Source organism: Carettochelys insculpta, chromosome 9, assembly GCF_033958435.1.
Source record: "Carettochelys insculpta isolate YL-2023 chromosome 9, ASM3395843v1, whole genome shotgun sequence".
NCBI classification, from domain to species: Eukaryota; Metazoa; Chordata; order Testudines; family Carettochelyidae; genus Carettochelys; species Carettochelys insculpta.
The window spans coordinates 46,234,430-46,255,248 of NC_134145.1; the positions used below are offsets into that span (position 1 = coordinate 46,234,430).

At 35.1% G+C, this 20,819-nt stretch overlaps 1 protein-coding gene across 3 annotated transcripts in view; it reads right to left on the minus strand.

Annotated features, from left to right (window-relative positions):
* Nucleotides 1-3,951: 3,951 nt before the first annotated feature.
* Nucleotides 3,952-20,819, minus strand: part of NEK7 (NIMA related kinase 7) — a 121,887-nt gene continuing 105,019 nt past the window's right edge. For all 3 annotated transcript variants that reach the window (XM_075003084.1, XM_075003085.1, XM_075003086.1), the window contains 3 exons: nucleotides 18,000-18,094; nucleotides 12,740-12,853; nucleotides 3,952-6,251 (listed from right to left, as the gene is read on the minus strand). In XM_075003084.1, the coding sequence (XP_074859185.1) occupies nucleotides 6,141-6,251; nucleotides 12,740-12,853; nucleotides 18,000-18,094 (320 nt within the window). In that variant the 3' untranslated portion in view covers nucleotides 3,952-6,140. The remainder of the gene's footprint in view (nucleotides 6,252-12,739; nucleotides 12,854-17,999; nucleotides 18,095-20,819) is intronic.

Below are 20,819 nucleotides of genomic sequence, written 5' to 3' on the forward strand. Positions count from 1 at the left end.
TTTCCATTTTTGAAAATGCAAAAAGGCGTTCAGGAAAGAGTAAGGCAGAGCTAAGCAAAGAATGAACAAATCTGCGGTGTGCAAAGTTGACCAAGTCGTGAGAGGTTCTCCATAGGTGCTCAGAAGTGCAGAACTAGTAATGGAGGTAGTTAATGCGAGGGAGAGAAAATCTGAGGAGCCTGAGTGTGGAGACACAGAGGTGCAAAAGTCCTCAAGGAGCCCCTCATAGAAGACAAGTTACAGATGAAACTAGAGACCATCAAGTCAGAGGTGGCACAGAGCAGTAAGTCAGAAAGATAATGACTGCAGGCCACAAAAGGGGTGAGTGACAGAGTAGAGGAGAAATTATGACAGAAAAGCTAAAAGAAAGCACCTAGGTGGTGATCAGAGAGAAGGAACTCAGAAATGAGATCTAAATGAGAACAGTATTTGGTAAAGACAAGACACGGGAGAAATTCTGTTCAAAGCTAAAAATCACAGGAAGTGATTAGATAAAGAAAGAGAGAGAGAATGGAGTCAGAATGGTTACCAAGATTAATATAAAAATCTTCCCAAGATGAGATCTGAGACTAAGGAGTCAGGAAGGAAGAGAGCTTAGCAAAGTCATGGTGAAACCAGGATTAGCCTGGAATGCAATCCACTTGAAGGAATATGGGAAAGAAGAACTAGATACAGCGTGAAAGGACTTTGGGCTTACCATCAGCCTAAAGAAGACAAACGTACTTGGTCAGGATGTTGCTGAATCCCCATCAATCAGCATCGACAACTATACGTTAGAGGTCGTCCACGAGTTCGTTTACCTCGGGTCCACCATCACTGACACCCTGTCATTGGACACTGAGCTAAACAGAAGGATCGGAAAAGTGGCCACAACTCTGTCCAGACTCAGCAAGAGAGTGTGAAATAACAACAAGCTGTACGCTCACACCAATATGCAAGTCTACAGAGCCTGCATCCTCAGCACCCTCCTTTATGGCAGCGAGACTTGGACCCTGTATGCCCGCCGGGAAAAGAGGCTGAACGTCTTCCACTTCCGCTGCCTCAGGCGCATCCTTGGAATATCATGGAAGGACAGAGAGACCAACACCGCCGTCCTCGAGCAAGCTGGAATCCCAACCATGCACACCCTCCTCAGGCAGTGTCGACTCCGCTGGCTTGGCCACGTCCACAGGATGAATGATGGAAGGATTCCAAAAGACATCCTGTATGGTGAGCTAGCCTCTGGCAAAAGACCTCCCGGATGCCCCCAGTTGTGCTACAAAGATGTCTGCAAGAGAGACCTCAGAGAGGCAGACATCGAACTGGACAACTGGGAAGAACTAGCAGATGACTGCAGCAGATGGAGGCAGGGGTTACACAAGGGCCTTCAGAAGGGCGAGATGAATATCAGACAGCTAGCAGAGGAGAAGCGAGCGCACAGAAAGCACAATAAGGACTTGCCAGACACCCACCACATCTGCAAGAGATGCAGCAAGGACTGTCACTCTCACGTGGGTCTTCACAGTCACAATAGATGCTGTAAATGAAGTCCTCAATTGAAACTTTAAAGGGCACAATCCATAGTCTATGCAGACTGAAGGATGCCTACTACTATACACTGGACTTCAAAACAAGAAGGGCTAGAAGACTCAACAGGATTGAAGATGGATTCTGGGTCCACTTCAGTGTGTGTATAAGCACGATAAAAGCAAAGTCATCTGCAGAAAGGAGAACAAGGAGATGGAAAGAGTGGTAGGTAGCTATTGCAGTATATAAACAATGAGAAGTCTTGTGGCACCTTACAGACTACTATAGTGGAGACTAAGAGGAAATTGCTGCAGAAAACCACACTGGCTACTTGTAACTCCACTCTTAAGCAGCCACCAAAACTTGCCCTTTAGGACAGTGTTTCTCAACCTTTTTTTCCTAAAAAGTACCCCCTTTAAAAACTTGTAAGCACCCTCAGACTTCTTTGATGTCACTGGTTCAGAAACATGGTCCTAAAGTAATAGGAAGTCTTGGAACAACTACCATTCAGCCTTTCCAGAATACTGTACCCTTTCCAAGAGTCAGATTCATTTTGCGTACCACCAGGTTACGCCTCACTTAAAAACTACTCACAAAAATATGCAAAAGCACCACAAAAAACTACTACTGAAAACTTGCTGGCTTTACATCTCATTATCAAATAATTGAATTGCAATAGAAATATTATACTTACATTTCACCATAAGGCCTATGACACAGTAGAAACAAGTCATTGTCTGAATGAACTTTCAGATTGCATGGACTTTATTAGGGTTTTTATGTAGCCTATTGTAAAACTAGACAACAGCTAGATGCGTTGATGTACTCTCTGGAAGACTTTGCTGTACCCCCCAGGAGTACTTGTACCCCAAGTTGAGAAATACTGCTCTAGGGCTATCTTTATGATGTTCAATATTGAAACAAGCCTTCCCAGACACTTTTTCTTTAAATTTGCCATACTTTGTAAAATTCCTATCCGTTAAAAAGAAACAATGAACAGACTATCAATCTTATTAATATCTCAATCAAAATGCACTGAAAATAAATAAAGCACTAGCTTGCAATAAGAACTATGAAATACAAAAAGTCTAACTGGTATGTTGAACAAACACAGAAGTCATTTGCCTACATGGTACAATTGTTATTTGTTCAACCTGTGTGTGTGTCCCCCTATAGCCCACTGAAATCAGTGGCACCCCAAGAAGGCAGAAGCTTCACGTAATAGGTTGTAGGATTGGGACTCTAGTGCCTTTTTACCATGGATGTTCTTATTTTTATGTTTTCAGAAACGTCCTCATTTTAATTTAAAAACACTCTTTGAAAAGTATCACCTTGAAGTATTACAGTTGTGCAATCACGAATGTCTGCTCTTAATATTTTCTGCACTTTTGATATGTTATCAAGATTTTAGAACTTTTTCTTGCACGATCTGATCACTGATTTTAATTACCTACTAGCAGTAGTGTATTATTCACAAGATGTGTCTGTAACTAGATGTTCTCTGTAACAGGAAAGATTCTGGAAACTAAGTGCTATGATTTTTACATTACATTTTATTTTGTATGTTTTATTTATACTAGGATATTATACAGCAAAGCAGTTTAAGACCAAGAGCAGACTTTTCAGCAAGGGCGTTCAAAGCACAACAAAATACTGTATTTCACAAAGGAAGACAAAAATATTACAGTACTATTGAAATATAAGGCAGAGAATAGTTACACAGTTTTGGTTATAATGTACCACATTCATTCTAAAAATAAAAGCATTTAATGAAATCAGTAAAATAAATATCATGGTAAATGTTAACAACACCTAAAGTATGTGGCAACTAAAATGGTGTTTTGTAATATAAATTATTTAAATGGTATGACATTCAAGGAACAGTTGAAAAAAATTATACTACAGTTCTCATAGGCATTTTATTCAGGGAAAGATTCTGCAGTCTTTACTTACATTAGCAATTCTGTGTACTCATATTATGTACTACTTCATGCGAGGAAGTTGCAGAACCTGGCCCTTAAGCAGGGTAAACTTCATCTACCCTTTGTAAACTTTAAGGCTGCCAAGCATCTTCATCTTCAGTGGGTAACTGTTTACACCACCTAAGAATTAACTGAATCATTCCTATACCATTCATTTTAATGCTTTTAAAATGAGAAGTAAACATTTATTTTACTCAATGTAAGGTAAATCAATTTACAAAACAAAACCAAAAAGACTTAATATTCTAGATGTATTTGCTAACTCAACTATTTTCATAATTTTCTTACTATAGATCTTTCCAGAAATATTTGACCTAAATAGGGGTTAAAATAAATAGATAATTTTATAGAAATAACTTCATCCTATTAAAAGTTAAGTAACAGAAACAGAATAAGAATGGTGTGAATAATTTTGCATATTAACAGATATTGCCGCTGGTCAAGCAAATACTGCCCTGCTTCATTTTAGCCAAAACTATTTAATTTATTTTCAAATCATATGAAACAGTCACCAAGAATTAGTAAATATTCAATGAAGCTCAATGTAAAAGCTGCCTGACACAAACAGGCTAGATGTGGGTCCAATCCTGACATTTACAGAGGAATAATTTCTCTTATTTGAGTAGTCGCAATGCAGCTGCAAAAGATTATGTTCTCCACACACACCCACATGCACACCAGTTAGATGAACAAGCAAGGATGCATTGTACGAAAGCATCTTTGACACTAAGTCACAGCCCAGATTCTTCTCTGATTTATATCAATGAACCAGCTTCAAGCACCTGAGGATCTGCCCCAGATGCATTAAAAATACTGTATTTTTTAACACCAATAGTTCTCTCTAGGATGTTTCTCAAAATATAAAAACTTCATGTATTGAAACTTGTCTATAAAGCCATAGCCATGTTCTTATTGTTTATGAATTATGTCAAATAAAAAAAAAGTGTCTTATCAAAGAACAAAATAATTGTTGCACTGTGTTCATCATACCATCTACGCAAACTTGTTTAATAAAGGAAATATGAAAAAGCAGTAGATATAAATGTTGAATGCACAGTGAACTTAATGTATGGAAAACCAAATATTTACATGTAAATTCTCAAATTTTATTTTTCCTGACTATTTTTTTTTTGTCAAAAAAGATTTAAACTAACTACATCTCAACAATAAAGCTGGCATCCATAAAAATCTCATTGTCAACCTTGCAGCAGTGAACCACTTTGACAGCTTTATGAGTTTGTTTAAAAATATACTCATGAGAAATTAGACTTCAATTTTCATGAAGATTTATAGGTATAACATTTTGTATGTATTTACTTTCACTTTCCAATAAAATAAATTATTCATGCAGATACAGTGATCAATATAAAGTTTAACCGATGTATTCTGAACTTTTGAACCTAGATAAAATATTAGTGAAATTATACCATTTTAAAGTATAATCAACAAATACACTGACCACACAAAATAAAACAGCACTGATTTTTTTTGTTAAATATAGACACTAAAGTAACTTCTACAATATATAAAACCATGTCTTTAAGGTAGATAAAATAAAATATAGTGTAGATAAAATAAAACCAGATATTTTATGAATCATATGATTGTATTACTGTGCACAACTGTATTTTTTTGCCATAAGCTTTGGATTTAAAAAGTATTTCAAAAGGGATTCAAAGTATAGCAGTGTGAGGTCATCCAAAGGATTTACAATCTACAAACACCGCCACAAACAGAAACCCCTAGCAAGTTGTAACTGAGGACCCTCATCCTTCAAACAGGCCTGTTCAAAGAGTCATGTGCAAATGAACCACATTTAACCACAACAGGAAACTGCAAGGGTTTGAGGATCTGACAGTGCCAAGACTCTCAGAAGTCAACAGTGTGTTGCATAGGTAGGTCAATCCATACAATCAAATTGCATGCATGGGGTTTACGATGGTCATCCCAAACTTTTAAAGCCAATTTTCTGTGTTCTTTGAAGCTACTACATACAAGGAAAAGGGACAGGATACAGAGATTTTTTCAGTGTATGACGATTTAAAAAAAAAAATTAAAGTTTTCACATTTAGCAGCTGCATTTCAGAAAAACAGCTCATCAGATGGTTTCCATCTTCATTTATCTTGAGAAGCAAAACTGTACACTATATTTAATAATAATAATATACAATATTTCTCTTATAATTAATTTCCTTATAGAACAAAATTAAAATGAATTGATTAACTGTGTTGTCTCATGACTTCCATAAGTAATAATTGAGAAAAATTCTGACTTTTTGTTTCAAGGTAATAAGCTTAATATTAATAGGGTGAAAAACTGCAGTGCTATGATGTTTTAGAATCGAACTGCCAACTGAATGAATTTTTGTTATTAACGGGAAAATATATTTGAAATCAGTATTTTAAAGCTGTCAGGAACCACTCTTTTCCATATGATACTTTACATTTTAAATCTGTTTCATATTTGCCATTTAAACCTATAATTTTAAACTATAAATTGATTAAAAAAATCTCATGAATCTTGTATGTAAACTGGTTCATAATTCAAAGCACAGTCAGTCAGTTCTGAAACACAAACAAAAAAGGGGTAGGAGGATTTGCACAAAAATACTTGAAAATTTCTGGTTCTTTTCTTCATGATCTTTTGTCTATTTAGCTGCTTGCAGTGTGTGCATGCATACGTTTTGCTACATCATAGACATAGGCTATGTCCGGTCGTCTCTCTGGATCCGGGTTGATGCATATGTTAACTAATTGTCGCAACTAGAAAAAGAAAACAATGTATAAGAAAGCCAATAAACATTACCAGTTGACAAGTGTTCGTAATGCTTTCTCAAGTGCTCGTATTCTGTAAGACCATCTGAAATTGTGGAAGTGTGGTAGTACTGCATTCAGATTTGCTATATACATCAGGCAATCATTTTACTTTTACAACATTGTCCTGTATTTAGGGAAAGTGGGTAGCAGATGAAGGCCCTTATCCTGTGCACACAAAATTAACTTTACACATGTGAGTAGTTCTATTTTGAACTATAGGAATTCAATAATGTGACATGAGTTATTTAAGGCCTTATATTTTAGAATGCTGAAACTGAATCACAATGACAAGATCTAAAATCTTTATCTGCAGAAGTGGGTTTTACCCACAAAAGCTCATTATCTAATAAATGTATTAGTCTTTAAGCTGCTAAAGAAGTGCTTATTATTTGTACATCTATACAGATAATTTGTCATGAAAATGAACACTACTTCAAAGGCCTTTAAATTAGGCTGCCTTTTTTTTTTTTTCGTATCAAGTGCATAACTTCCATACAGACAAATATATAAGCATGCCTCTATCCAGGAACACACTTCTGTATAATTAGACTATACCTTAGGCTCATGACAAGTCCCAGAATACACTGAGGTCCTCAAAGTCCACAAATCTAGAAACAGATGGTCTGGGGCATAAGAGAAGGGCTACTGGAACTTCTAGTTATTCCCTGTTGCTATTTGGAAGGTGAGAAATAGTTAGGATTCTTCTCCCTATCCCAATTACTTTCAGGTGGTATTAGAAGGCATCCAGTCAGCCTAGTGACCTTTCAGATGGAGGAAATTTGTCATCTATTTCAAATTTTGCATATTCTCCAAGGTACAATGCACTCTGGAACATGCTTTCCCAGAGGTTGCTTATTAGAATATTCGTCTTGACTAGCAGTCACCATATACAAAATTCCTCCTAAACTTTTCTCCTAATCACTGAGTCTAACCCTCTTGGATCTCCTTTCCATAGTCAGAACCTGTGGTTCCCCTTGATATTTTATCAAATCCTCCACAAGGCATCTTCAGCATCAAAAGTACTTACATATAAATACATGCCGTTACAATTACTGTAAAACTGTGGTTGTGATTAGTGCACCAAATGCAGCCTTCAGGAACCTATGCCAGGCACCCATGAACAGTGGCTTCTGCACCACAATTACTCCAAGGCATGATAAACTCCATATCCAAATATGCTTTCATACAGCAGTGGCACAGTAAATGCACTGGCCATTATTTTATTTTAAAAAATAACACAGATATTAAATAATATTAACTAAAAGCACAGGAGTCAAAAATCCATGCACCAGCTTTACAATATTTCATTTAATTGTCACATTTTCTGAGTTCTGGAACCTGGAACATTCAAACTTCATGTGACTGATATTTTTATTAGTTTGTTAAGCAAGCTGAACATCTATTTATTTAGGTGAAAGTGCATATTTCAACCCCTGAATCCTGGTAGAATTATAATGACATTTTCCTGTGAAATTACCATTGTTAACACACAACATATTATGTAATAGTACACTGCCTCATAAGCACACATAGAGATTCACTCATAAGGTGGACCAATAGGCAAAATGTCATCACTGATCAGCCTTGTGTTTGGCCATAGTCATCCTTTTACCCTCAGTTGTTTTTAAGTATTCTCAAATGTATGTGAATAGGGCGTCCTGATTGTCCACATTTTGCAATTTCATATCTCTGGAACTTTTCAGTATACCAAAAAAAAATTGCCTCATTTCTAGGAAATGCTTGCACAGAGGCTTTCTGAAGAAACCATTTTCCTTTTGTGCAAAGCTCTTTGTACACACCCCCCACCCCCACATCCTAGCCAATATGCACTTGTGGCTACCACAATTAGGTTTGGGGGGTTCTGAACCTTCAGAAATGTGCTGGTAGCCCTGGGCCACCTGCAAGTCAGCACATGTAGGAATTATCTTTCCTTTCAATATAGGGCATGAGTCCAGGTGCCTTGTGATAAATTGTGGGCACAGAGACTGCAATATATGAAGCCATGCTATGGACACAACAAAAATACTTCTTTGGGTTAAGAGTCTGGATCTATAGCTGGATTCTTGCTCAAAACTGCAAGATCTGACACATGTTTTCTGTCAGATGAAGAATGCGTAAGAACCTGTCCTTGGCCAAAAAAGCTCAGAGTTGAGCCGTGTCTAGCAGGGTTCATCTGTAGATTAAATAAATTGGGACTTTGGAGTCACCAGATTTCATGCTAAGTGCCCAACATTATGCTGGTGGCACTCTCTGATTATTGGTTTGTCCCTGACTAATAAACCACATGGAAAAAGTATAATATTTATTTATTCTCATCTTGACCAGGAAAAATGCCTTAACCCCATGAAAAATTTTGTCAGCAAAGGAACATAAGGATTGTTACACCCATCTTCTAATAAAGAAACAGAGGAAGAGTTGTCACTATATTTCCTGATAAAAAATTCTGGCTTCTTCTACCAGAATTATCCATTTCTATAATTAAAGAAACCTCTGACAAGCCATCTGGTTCTCATAAAACTATGGATGAACAGCAGAGATTGACAAAACCTAGGGAATGGACCTTAGGATTCTAATATCTACAGACTATTGAGAAGAGATAACAATGTTGTCTTATCAGGCTCTGCAGATTATTGATGTGACTGAACAGGAGGGGACCTCTTGTTGCATCTCCATGCTGCATCCTTCTTTGGCTGATTGTGCTGCTTAGGCTCCTCTGTGCCTGCCTTTAGCCTGGAGGTTAGCCTCTCAAGGAGCAGTAGGACATATTTTCTTTAGCTTCCACAGGTTTGTCAGGCACCAAATAAGTAAGTGTACCTCAAGTCAGAAAAAAGTCTAAAGACTATGACAGGGAAGACCTTTGCACTAAATAGCTGAAATTTCGATAAAGACTCCAGTTTTAAATAAGAGGGAAAAAAACTTTCTGTTCAGAGCAGGAAAATTTTTACTGCCCAATCCCTCAGTGCAGGAAGGAAAACTAGCAAAGAATATTGCAACTCTGGGTCTGCTGAGCTTTTTATTCATCTTAAATGCTGCTTGGCCATCACTGAAGAATGTACGGAATCCCCATCAGTTAGGATTACTGGTCAAGTATTTTTGAGAAATCATAAAGTGGCCTAAAATCAGGATATAGAAGTTTTTTGCCACTCCCTATCACACAAAGTAATGTGCTAAATTCTGTGGCCATAACTTGTGATTCTGGTCATCCCATTTTCAAAACTGCACATTCTGTCAGGAAAAAAAAATCAGACATTTTCAAAGTATCTCAAAAGCTGGGGACCCAAAAATTTTAAAATCCAAATTTACTAGCTGCTTGAAAATCTTGGTTTGTGAGTCTACTGGTAGGGAAATATGTCACAACTTCTACTACAACTTTATTAATCAGCACTTAATAGCTACAAGAACATAAAAGTGAAAATCAGAATGTGTATCTTTGGATAACTTTCTATCAATTTGTACTCTCATAATACAGATGTTCATTGAAATAAAAATCAACCCTATGCTAAGTTACTTCAACATTAAATACCACTTTTATTTCAGAACTAATTACACTTAATATACAGGAAGTGTATTTTAACATTTCTCACATTTTATAATTAGAGTTTTTATACTCCTATTTGAGACTATGCACAGACTGGGGACATAGAGTATTACTGTCTTATTAAATTAATTCTTAAAGAACATCAGGTATTCAAGTGGGCTTCAGGAGTTCAGTACTTTCTAAACTTTACTGCTCAACTGAATCAGCTTCCAACCTGGATAAAGGTCTGAACTTTCTAGTGCAGAAGAAAAGGACAATACTGTAATCTGTCATACAGCACTTAGTCTGGTTGGTTTTTTTTTGTTTGTATGTTTGTTTTTAGCCATTCAATGTCTGCACAGTTTTTTCATTTTCCATAAAAGCTGCATTTTTAAGGAGAAAAATGTTATTTTTCTCCTTAATGGTAAACATACCAATTTTTCAGAAGGTTTTCTACAGTAAGTGAGATGCAGTGTTTATACAAATTTTCAACATAATCTTTAATTTATGGAGACTGAATTAAATTAGAATTAGTTGCTAAAATCTAGTCTCTGGTTTGCAGTTTTTATCACTTTGCCCTATTTGTTTCAAAGTGGGAAAGTACTTCAATACTGGCATTTCAGTACATTAACAAATGTCACAACAGATCAAAGTAACATTATTACACTCTTATTATTTTATATTATATATATATTTCACACCTTTTATTAAGTTGTTTGTTATATTTATAAAGGCATCATAGCTCTTGCTCTTTTGTTACAAAACACTAGTATGCCAAATGATTAGGATTTATCCATTGTCTGTGAGTACATCTATTTTGTAATGAGAAAAATATAACCTGTTTTGCTTTGTATCCCTTTTCAAAACTGGAAACTATACAGAGTAAGTAAAAGGTGGACTCTATTTCCCTTTCCCACTTTAAGATCTTCTATACGGGCCAGACTTTGATATTTGCCCCTTGGCTGAGAATCCGCATATCCAACTTCACACTTAGCTGCAGTGAAGTAGCCCTGCAGGCAGGCCGACTTCAACGAACCACTAGTGGTATCATCATTAAAATCCTGCTGAAGGTCACCATGGTAACCGCCTGCTGAGGCTTCACTGCTGCACTTGGAATCTCCTAATCAGCTACCATGTGAAATGCAAATTCAGACAGTCTGAAAATTAGTCAAGAAGAATAGAGGATGAGGATGCCGATATGTGAAATATTCATGCGCTTCATGGAAAAAAGAAGACAGCATGAATGACACAACAAAGAACGGCCCCTGACATTTTTGCTATCATTTTGCAATACTGTTCACACCCCACAGTATTTCTAGACCTCCAGTTCTGAAGTTGGTTATATGAACTGCCATATTTGTATCCTACAGAAATAATAATTAAAAATGGCCAATGTAAAACAATTAATTGGAAAGCCACAGATATACTGCATAAACCACATAAAGGATAGATCACCATTACATACTTCATAAAGGCATTCTAATTATCCTTTTTAAGTTTAATTTTATTCACAGAGGAAAAAGAAATTGTCCACATAAATATGATAAAACAAAAAGAAACTGGACAGCAATCTTTTATTAATAGCTCCTGTCTTTGAAAACAATAGATTCAAAGTGCAGAATTGCAAATTCTATTCCTTAAGCAAAGTAGCACAAAGCTTTAAAAAATTCACATGTAGTGCTTATACAAATTTTCAACGTAATCTTTAATTCATGGAGACTGAATTAAATTAGAATTAGTTGCTAATATGTAGTCTCTGGTTTGCAGCTTTTATCAGTTTGCCCCATTTGTTTCAAAGTGGGAATGTATTTCAATATTGGCATTTCAGTACATTAACAAATATGCATTTATATTTTTCTCATATCACTTCTTGATGGTTTAAAAATATTTGCGTTTATTTTGCCTTCTCCTTTTGCTTTCCCTTCATTGCACTGCCTATTGAAAACAAAAAATCTGGTGCCCGGATGCTAGTGAAAAACTATTAGCACTGGCCCGAGCTAGGCATCATGGAGTATAACCTTACTATACTTCTCCAACCCTAACTTGAAAATCCCATTACTGCAGACACTGGCCCCTCCCATTTGAAGAGTGCCAACTCTGTGGCAAAATGTGCAAGTCAAGTGGGGAACAAAACTTATTTTTACTAGGAAACTAATCCACATTTATTTTATCTAAATCTCCAAAGAAAGGGAAATTCACCAAGTTACTGTGCACATAATATCAATATAGGTTGAATCACTTTAGTCCAGCACACTCTCATCCAGCAACATCCACAGCCCAGCATGGTTTGAGTCACACAAATGATCACTTATCATGGGTGTGGACAAGTTTCCGAGGGCCTCAAAGTTTGTTTATAGCCACCAGTCCTGGCTATCAGTGTTCTGTGCTGTTAATTTAGCTGTAATTTCCCCCAAATGTCTTTGAAGAGCCCGGTAAGCAGTGGAAATGGTGGTAAAGCTGCTAGCCAATACTGACTTCCTATGGTTGGGCAAATTCTCTTGTTTGGCACTGGTCAGGTCCCGAGAGTGATGAACTAGCGAGGTTCAACTCTCTTACAACATGCTGCACGTATTGTATATTCTGGAAAAGTCAACTGTATTGATCATATTTGTTATTTTTAAAATTTACCATGTAAACTCTCACTCATTTCTGTATTAACAGGTTAAAGAAATTAAGGAGAAAACAATGTGCTCCTTGAACCATTAAACCCTAATATTTTTTAAAAGGATACCAGAAATTTCACCAGTGATGTTAATATTAAGTCATGTCCAACAACACAGGTAAATACATGGGACAGATCCTTATGTGGGATAAACGAGTTTTTGCCATTGAGTTAATTAGAATTTTTGCCATTGAGTTAATTGTGCCAGTTTACACAAAACTGAAGAGCTGGCTCACGGAAAGGAAAATTACTCACTTCTTCTGAATAGTGATCTGAAGGAAGAGGTGGATAGTCGCACTGTTCTATCTTCTTACACAGGGAGTACAAGTTCATTTTGTCACCATAAAAGGGACTCTGCAGTGCAGCCATCTATTTAAGAAAAATACATAGCTAAACATACGCTGATTTTTTTAAAAAGGAACATTTTGCTGGAAAATTTATTTTAATAGTACAGTTTTATACCAATTTCTGACTGATTGCTCTGTTTACAGCACTAATGAAACAGTTCTAGAACTGTTTTAACATACAGTGAGCTTACCTAATGCATGGACAGATTTATGGTGCAATACTAATCATAATAGTAATTATAATGTAATAACTGGTTATGCTCCATACCCCAGTGTAAGTAAAATTGAGTTAGCCATAGTTCATGCTATTAGAATATAAGGTCTCCTATGCCCCCAACACAAAAGACAAAATAAAACAATAACATTTATTTCACAAGACCTGTTGAGAACAATTACATACCCCACTTAATTGGAAACATTATATGGTTTAAAATAACAATTTATTTTTAAAATACTGGACAGCAGCAGTAGTTTTGGAATGGTAGATATCTTATTAAAATTAAGAAAATGACCCAGAATGTTATTTCATATATAACACTGAAAAAAACAGAAATCTGAGAAAATATAGTTTAAATTCTACGTGAAATGACATATTCCATTCAGAAAGCAGTTGGCAAAGTATTAGAAATATATCTGAAGCAATAGCTCATAAAATGTAAAGAAAACTACAACCTGCAGGCCTAAGTGCAATTTTCATGTATTACCAACAAGCATCTTTTGGAGAGAACACTGTTAAAGAAACAAGCAACTTAAACATGGCATTAGTGAACATAATGTTTGCTTTAAGACAGTACTATAACTTGACATTTAAAGTGCAAACACTGTGGTTAGCCAAATTACTAACTTAAAATTTCATTTAAAGTCTTTGCATTCCATTCAGATCCTTCTAACTCTTTGAACCGTGGCAGTACGAATGCTGCTCTGAGCGCAATGCTGCCCCAAAGTCAGTCACCCTTTTCTACATGTGCTAATAAGTTTGATTTTGGAAGGACAATGTGTACATTCCCCAGACATGCAGAGTGTGTGTGAAACACGCTAGTCCATGCTGTGCTACTCAGTGAGCTTCAGCAGGGACAGAACAAGCTGAAAATGGCTCTCATCTGTCTCATGGTCCTACAGATATAAATTTAACTCTTTCATGGCCTATGTACCGTTGATAGCTGATATTACAGGGAATAAATATGGAAATAAAAATTAGAAAATGTTAATTTGATGTATTTTCTTTGTATTTGATATAGAACCCAACCCAGTTTTGTATATTAATGTCATATTATCTTGAAATACTATATTTTAACACTTGCAAGGCACATGTTAGAAAAATAATTCTAAAGATGGTATGGTAATTCCTGGATTTACAGGACAGTATATTTTATCTTTAAAATAATATTAAAAATGCAGTCTTAAATAACAAAATCAACTGCAAAGTCCATACAGATGCAGAAGTTCTAAACAAATGCACAGATTCTCATTTTCATACACTAGGTGTTCATTAAAAAGTACTTTTGTTTGAATGCTCCAGTGTTAAAAGAAATCTGAATGTCCCCTAAGGAGTTAAAACAGGAATACTATATTTTCATGCATCTCCTGCTTTGACAGATGAAAAATGTCAACTGTCCTGTTTTTATTTTCAAGCTTTTGCACTATTCATCTGGTTCATTAGTGCATCTCGCTGCTGCCCCTGACAGCTGCTCACCCTCTCCTCCCAGCAGCTGAATTTTTCAGGCTAATTTGATCCTCCACACTGAGACGATCGCTAGAATGATTGACTTGCTCCCTGACCTCCAGGGTCTAACTTTCCTGATTAGTATTCTGGGGGTGGCTGAGGGACGAAAGCCCACTGTCTGTCTTCGGGGCTGGTGGCAGCTCTCTTTTTTTTTTGAACTGTAAGCCACCAACCTACAACCCTGCAAGGATGCAACTGCTACGCTGAACAATAAAAGGAAATATGTAAAACCTACTTTTCCATGTAAAGGTCCATGTAGCAAAAGCATAGCATCTTGATTTTAATTAGTAAAATCTACTTTGTTGCATATCAATTAAAACTGCAGAGGTAGTGGTTTTGAGGTTTCAGGAATATTTGAAAGTCTAATTTTCAGAGTGTAAAACATGCTTTGAAAAACTTTAGAAGCCATGCAGTGTTAATATTTATTATTAAATAGTAAATCTTTTAGTTAGATAGGATACCAAGTAATGAATGTAATATTAACTATAAGCTGACTAATTTCCTGTAATTTAAATATTAAATCAAATTAAAACATAACTGAGAGGAAGTTTAATAGAATGTCACTTATACATTTATTGGGAGGTCTTGAGCACGCCAGAATTTCCCAACTAAACTAGAAAATTTTCAGAAAAATGTATTAGCATTAACTGTGAAACTCATACAATAAACACTTTAAAATGCAAATGATACACAGAACATGTAGCAGAAAGGCAGACGGAATGACATTTAGGTTTTGGTTTTATTTTGATGAGTGATTTAATTAGCACATGCACAACCCTAAAAGTGGGTCGCCACCACTTATAAAAGAAAGAAAACTGCAGAACTGAAAAGGTAGCATGCAACAGTCATTAAACTCATTTTAGGTTTTGGAGTCTCCTCTTTTATATTGTGTAATCAACAACTGAATGGATTTGATTTGGGAAAATCCGTTTACAGGGAAAACTGCACTGATATTCAAATGTGTGAGAAAGTCAATTTAGTTCATAACTTGAAAGAACCTCAAAACCTCTCCCTACCTGAAAAACAAGGGACAAGAATAATTTACATGTTCAAACACAAGTTTACTATGCCTAATATGTCAATGATACACCAAAAAGGACCAGCCAAAAAAGTAGTAACTATCATTTGGCAGAATTAATTATAAAGTAAATAAAGCCTCAAAAGCATAATAATTAGAAATATATTTTGAAGATTTTTAAACACAGTGCAACTATAGGATACATTTTAATATAGGAAATATAACCACTATTCTGTTTGCTAAATGTTATATTTAAATATCATCCTGGTGAAACTTTTCTAGGTCACTGAAAATAATTTATTGCCATGTGGAAATTCTAAAAATTGTCTGAGGAAAAATTATTCAACGAGGTATTTATTTGGTCATAAAAGATGGCAACAGAGGTGCTATTTCTATAAGATATGTCCTGCATCTGTTCTAAGTTCTTTTAAATTATTTCAAAGTAATCACTTCAAAGTAGCCTGAATAAAAAGGAAATAATCTTAATTTATACATTACATTAATATATTGTACACAATACCAAAATTTTAAAGCTCATAAAATAATTCTTGTGAACTGCAAGTAACATTTCTTCCTATCTGATAATTTTAGATTTTTTTTTAAATCAACTAACTTTAAAGCATATGCAATATTTTATGCAGGAACTGCTTACTGAATGTTTCCTATATTGAATCCATGTAAATTTATTCTCATGTTTAACTGCTGCTGCCACAATTAAGAACTTCAAAATCAAGACGCTCTCCTCAAGGCTCTCATCCTGAGAATGAGATTAAGGTTTGTTCTTATGTGAATCCCATCATTTTCCAGGATGGAACTCCGGTCCCAAACAGGGCCAATCCTGCAAACATATCCTCCCAGATGTATCACTGACTATGGTGAATATCCCTGTCACTGACAGTAACAACTTTTGGGTCAAAAATATAATTTGCTATATAAAGATAGTCACAGTTATGGAACTGTTTTAACTTTTGTGTGTGTGTGTGTGTGGATAATCCTTAATATAAAAAAAACCAAAGAGAATATGCCCTAATGTGTGTACAAAAATAGACTGGTATAGTGCAGTCAAACAACCGACCTTATTAGGAGGTGCTGATAATGTAAATTGTTATATGAGTTCTGCTGAATCATGGTATGTCTACATTACAGGCAGGTGTGAGCTGACTCAAGAGAGACTGTTTAATTTCAGCATAGACGTTCCAGGTGGGGCAGCAGACTGAACTCTGGGTCCATGAGCTCGAACATCAGTTCTGCAAATAAACAGCCTCTCACCCTAAGCCCTGCAAGCCTGAGTAGCTGGCACAGGTCATCCAAAGGGTTTTTAACAGAAATGCAGACAAACCTTCAAAGGAGGTGGCGGCTTTTACCTCACCTGGATATAAAGAGAGGGAATTTAAGTGTGGGCTACGAAATCCAAAGGCAGAAACCCTACATGAAAGTATGCCCAGACAAAAGTACTCAGCTGAACGTTTTTTCTTTTCTTTATCAATACATTTGAACTCCAAGAAGAGGGTGAGTTTGGACTGCAAAGGGGCAGTATTATTGTATGTTATAGCGGGAAAGGTACGTGTTCAAAACATTATGTATATTTATATCCTGTAAGTATGTAAAAAAGACATATTGTAAGAATGAGGATGTAGTTAATATGTCAATGATACACCAAAAAGGACCAGCCAAAAAGCATCATCTATTATGTAGTTAATTTTGCAGCCAATTTTGAATGCCTTTTTAAAGGCAAAACTTGTTAATTTTGTAGGAAGATTTTCATTGCCTCATATCATACACAGGCCTCAACACTTAACCTAACTTATGTCTGTTCTGCAGGTGCTGATAAACGTACTGAAGTTTAGTAAAAACTATCAAAGTATACTGAAGATAAGTCAATTTTTAATTCATACTTCAAAAGCTATACTCAAAAAATTATACCAATAAGTGACACAGATATGGATTGTAGTCTGCTTTTCTTTGTTTTTGTCAGACTTTAGATAAACACAAACAAATGAAATTTTAGTTTAAATTTTATTTAAATAGTTTTAATTAACCAAATACTCTTAATCTGTTGTATTAAATATGGTTAATGCATATATAGTTTCCATTGTTGTATTTAGTTAAAACCAATTAAAACATTAATAGAAAAATTAGGAAAAAAATGCTTTTCATTCTTGAACACTGTTAGTAATGTCTTTTTAGAATGTTCTCGAACATTCAACTCTTGATCAGACCAATCAACATTTTCAAATTACTGTAAAAGCTCATTTTGCTAAATATAAACAACATTTATACCTTTTGGTGACTTAAAAGCAGCTTCTCACTAAACAGCATAACTTGCTAAGTAGAAAAATATATAGATGAATGCTAGAAGACTAACTGATATCTAATAAAGCACAAATAAAATCAATGTATTAAGCTTATTGGACTTATCAGTGTTACCTCATATAGCAGACAACCTAAAGACCAGATGTCAGATTTGAAGTTGTATCCATTTTCGTGTATTCTCTCTGGAGACATGTAATAAGGCGTACCCACTGCAATAAAACGCAGAAGTTTTTTTTTGTGTTTTTTTTTTTTTTTAAAATACTGCTATCCTGAAATTTATACCATTATAAATATTGAAAAAAACCTATAAATCATGCATAACAATAAAAATACATTTTAATATGAAGATGTATGTACAACAATTAAAAACACACACACAAACATACATGTAGAAATGCATATTGGATCTACAATATCACTATTTTAATGAAGATCTTTTGTTTTGAATGTTGATAATTTTTCTCTAGTTGGAGGAAAAAAAAACAAAAAAACTCTAAAGCACTTTTTAAAGTAGTTTTCCTTTTCAGGAACAACAAAAATTCCAAACTGAACTTTCTGAAGAGAGATTTGGAAGAATTCTCTAAAACTTTAGATGTTTGATACATTATTTTCCTAGCTGTTTAATATTTGAAAGCTCAGTGTTGAATGATGGGTATTCATTAACAACAAAGTTACAAAAATAAAAAATATCCTGCAAAATTTTTGATGAATTAACTTACTTCTACCATACTTCCACCTCCACTGCGATGTCTGTGTTGCGGGTACAGGGGAAGGGTGATAACATTAAACTAATTAATTCAAACTTTGACAACAGAAATAAAGACATTCACTCATTTTTATTCGAATTTTGCTGGAATTGGTGAAGTAGTTATTCTTGGCAAGCAATATGTAGTAAATAGGAATGCATATTTTAAGCTAAATATTTTATTGATTAGAAAAAGGACTAAAATCAGTACATTTACTAAAATAAACTGCATCATTAGTTTTTAAAACATTAGAAATTACAACCACAGACCATTTTATTGAAAATAAATAATTTACAAAATCTCATTCACTTTCGCATTTCAGAAATAGAAGCTGACAAATTCTCTATATGAAATTTGGCAGTGGGGTAAATATCAAGCTTGGATAACTAGGATGTGTCTTTATATTGAAAAGGCAAGTTTCTACAGAAAACACCATTTAGTTAATATTTTAATTATTGCCCAAAATTTGCTTTTCAGGGTTTGTTGTTCTCATCATAACATACTATATATATTGCAAGGATAGAGAACTCACTGAAGTATTACCACAGTTTTCAGAAAGAGTAAGGTAGTTTTAAATTTTTAAGGGTAAAAATTCTAATTCTCATATTAGAGCTATTAATACTGTATCATCACAATGGGCCCAGTTGATAGTTTGACTAGGATAGAAATCCAACTTTGGGAACAGCATTAATAACTGCATTCCAGATCAGTGAAGGCTCAGAATCAAAAAATATCTTTTCTCAGATATGCAGATACATGGACCATATATCTATTACAAGGATGATGTGGCCCTGTAAGCATTTAAGAAAAGAGCCTGACTTTCAAGAAAGGAACTTGTCATCTCACACTACACAAATTCTCTCTCAACACTGGCCTGAGTGCAGAACTGTCACAGAAAGGTGAGTTGATGTGGAAAAGAGCTTCTCAAAATGACAGAGAACTGTGGGAAAAAAAACCCTCCATCCTCTGGGTGAGTGGGTGTGTGTGTGTGTGCATATTTACTCACAACCAAGGATGGCCAAGAACGGATGGTCTGTTTCTCATGAATTGGAAGGTAAGAGTAGGGCAGGTGAAGTTTGCAAGCATCAAATTCAATAACATAGCAAAAAGAATAACTAAAAGAGAAAAGAAACCTTTAGCCTGTTATTCCAGCTTACCTCCCCAATAATAATATTTTACAGTATGTAAATTTAATGATGGTATTCTAACAACCTAAGTTACTTCATATAACACATTGCTATCTATACTTATACATGACTTGTGCGTTTGACGTTATTTCTCATTCTAACATATCATGTAAATTTGCCAATTTAAAAAAAGCTGTCAGAAATGAACTCAAATTGTAATTATGCAACAATTTGGCTTGTTATACCAGAGCACAATTCATACTTTTCTTCTTTTGTACAACTGTTAGATCATATGTGAGCTGAAGATTTCCAGAGAAAACAGTGCCTTCAAAACTTTCATTCCTTGCACATACTAATAAAAGCTATGATTTAGTCTTCTGATGTACATTCTGTTGCACAATTCATTTAACAAAGAAAAACAAGTATAATAGTAATCTGGCTCTTAACAGGTTACAGATCTACAGCGTTTGTTGCTCTAGAACATAAAACAAGAAACTGGCAGTGAGAAATGTGCCAGAAAGATGCTTCACAGAATCCGCAGGGGGCAGCTGAAAACACTGAGGTTTGAAGGTTCGTAGCTTACCAAAAGCAAAGGTAATTTTAACCAGTAGCTCTGGGAAATCTGGCGATACATTAGGGGGTTTGATATAAGTGTGAAAGATTGATGATAGGAAAAAAAGAACAAATGCTAGCATTTTACTGAGTTTAGCCTAGTCTAACACCTTAACTGCAATACAAACCGAAGCCTCCAATGACCGACAAGTGGAAAAAAGCCAAGGTATTGTTATAGCATAAACTCAAGCATTCTCAGAAACCACCTGAAGATATTGAAAATAGCTGTATCCCTTTAAAATCAGTTTGTAGCATGACACAAAAGAAAACAAATGTATTATGTTGATGCTTTAAACACTGAAGGGATTATAGCATACTCTAAAAAATAAGAATACTGAGTGTACTTTTCTAGTGTACCGCTAGTAAACAAATAAAAGACTTAATAAAAACCATGTGTCATCTTCTTAAACCATTGTTCATGTGTTGAAAAGATTTTTAATCATGAACAA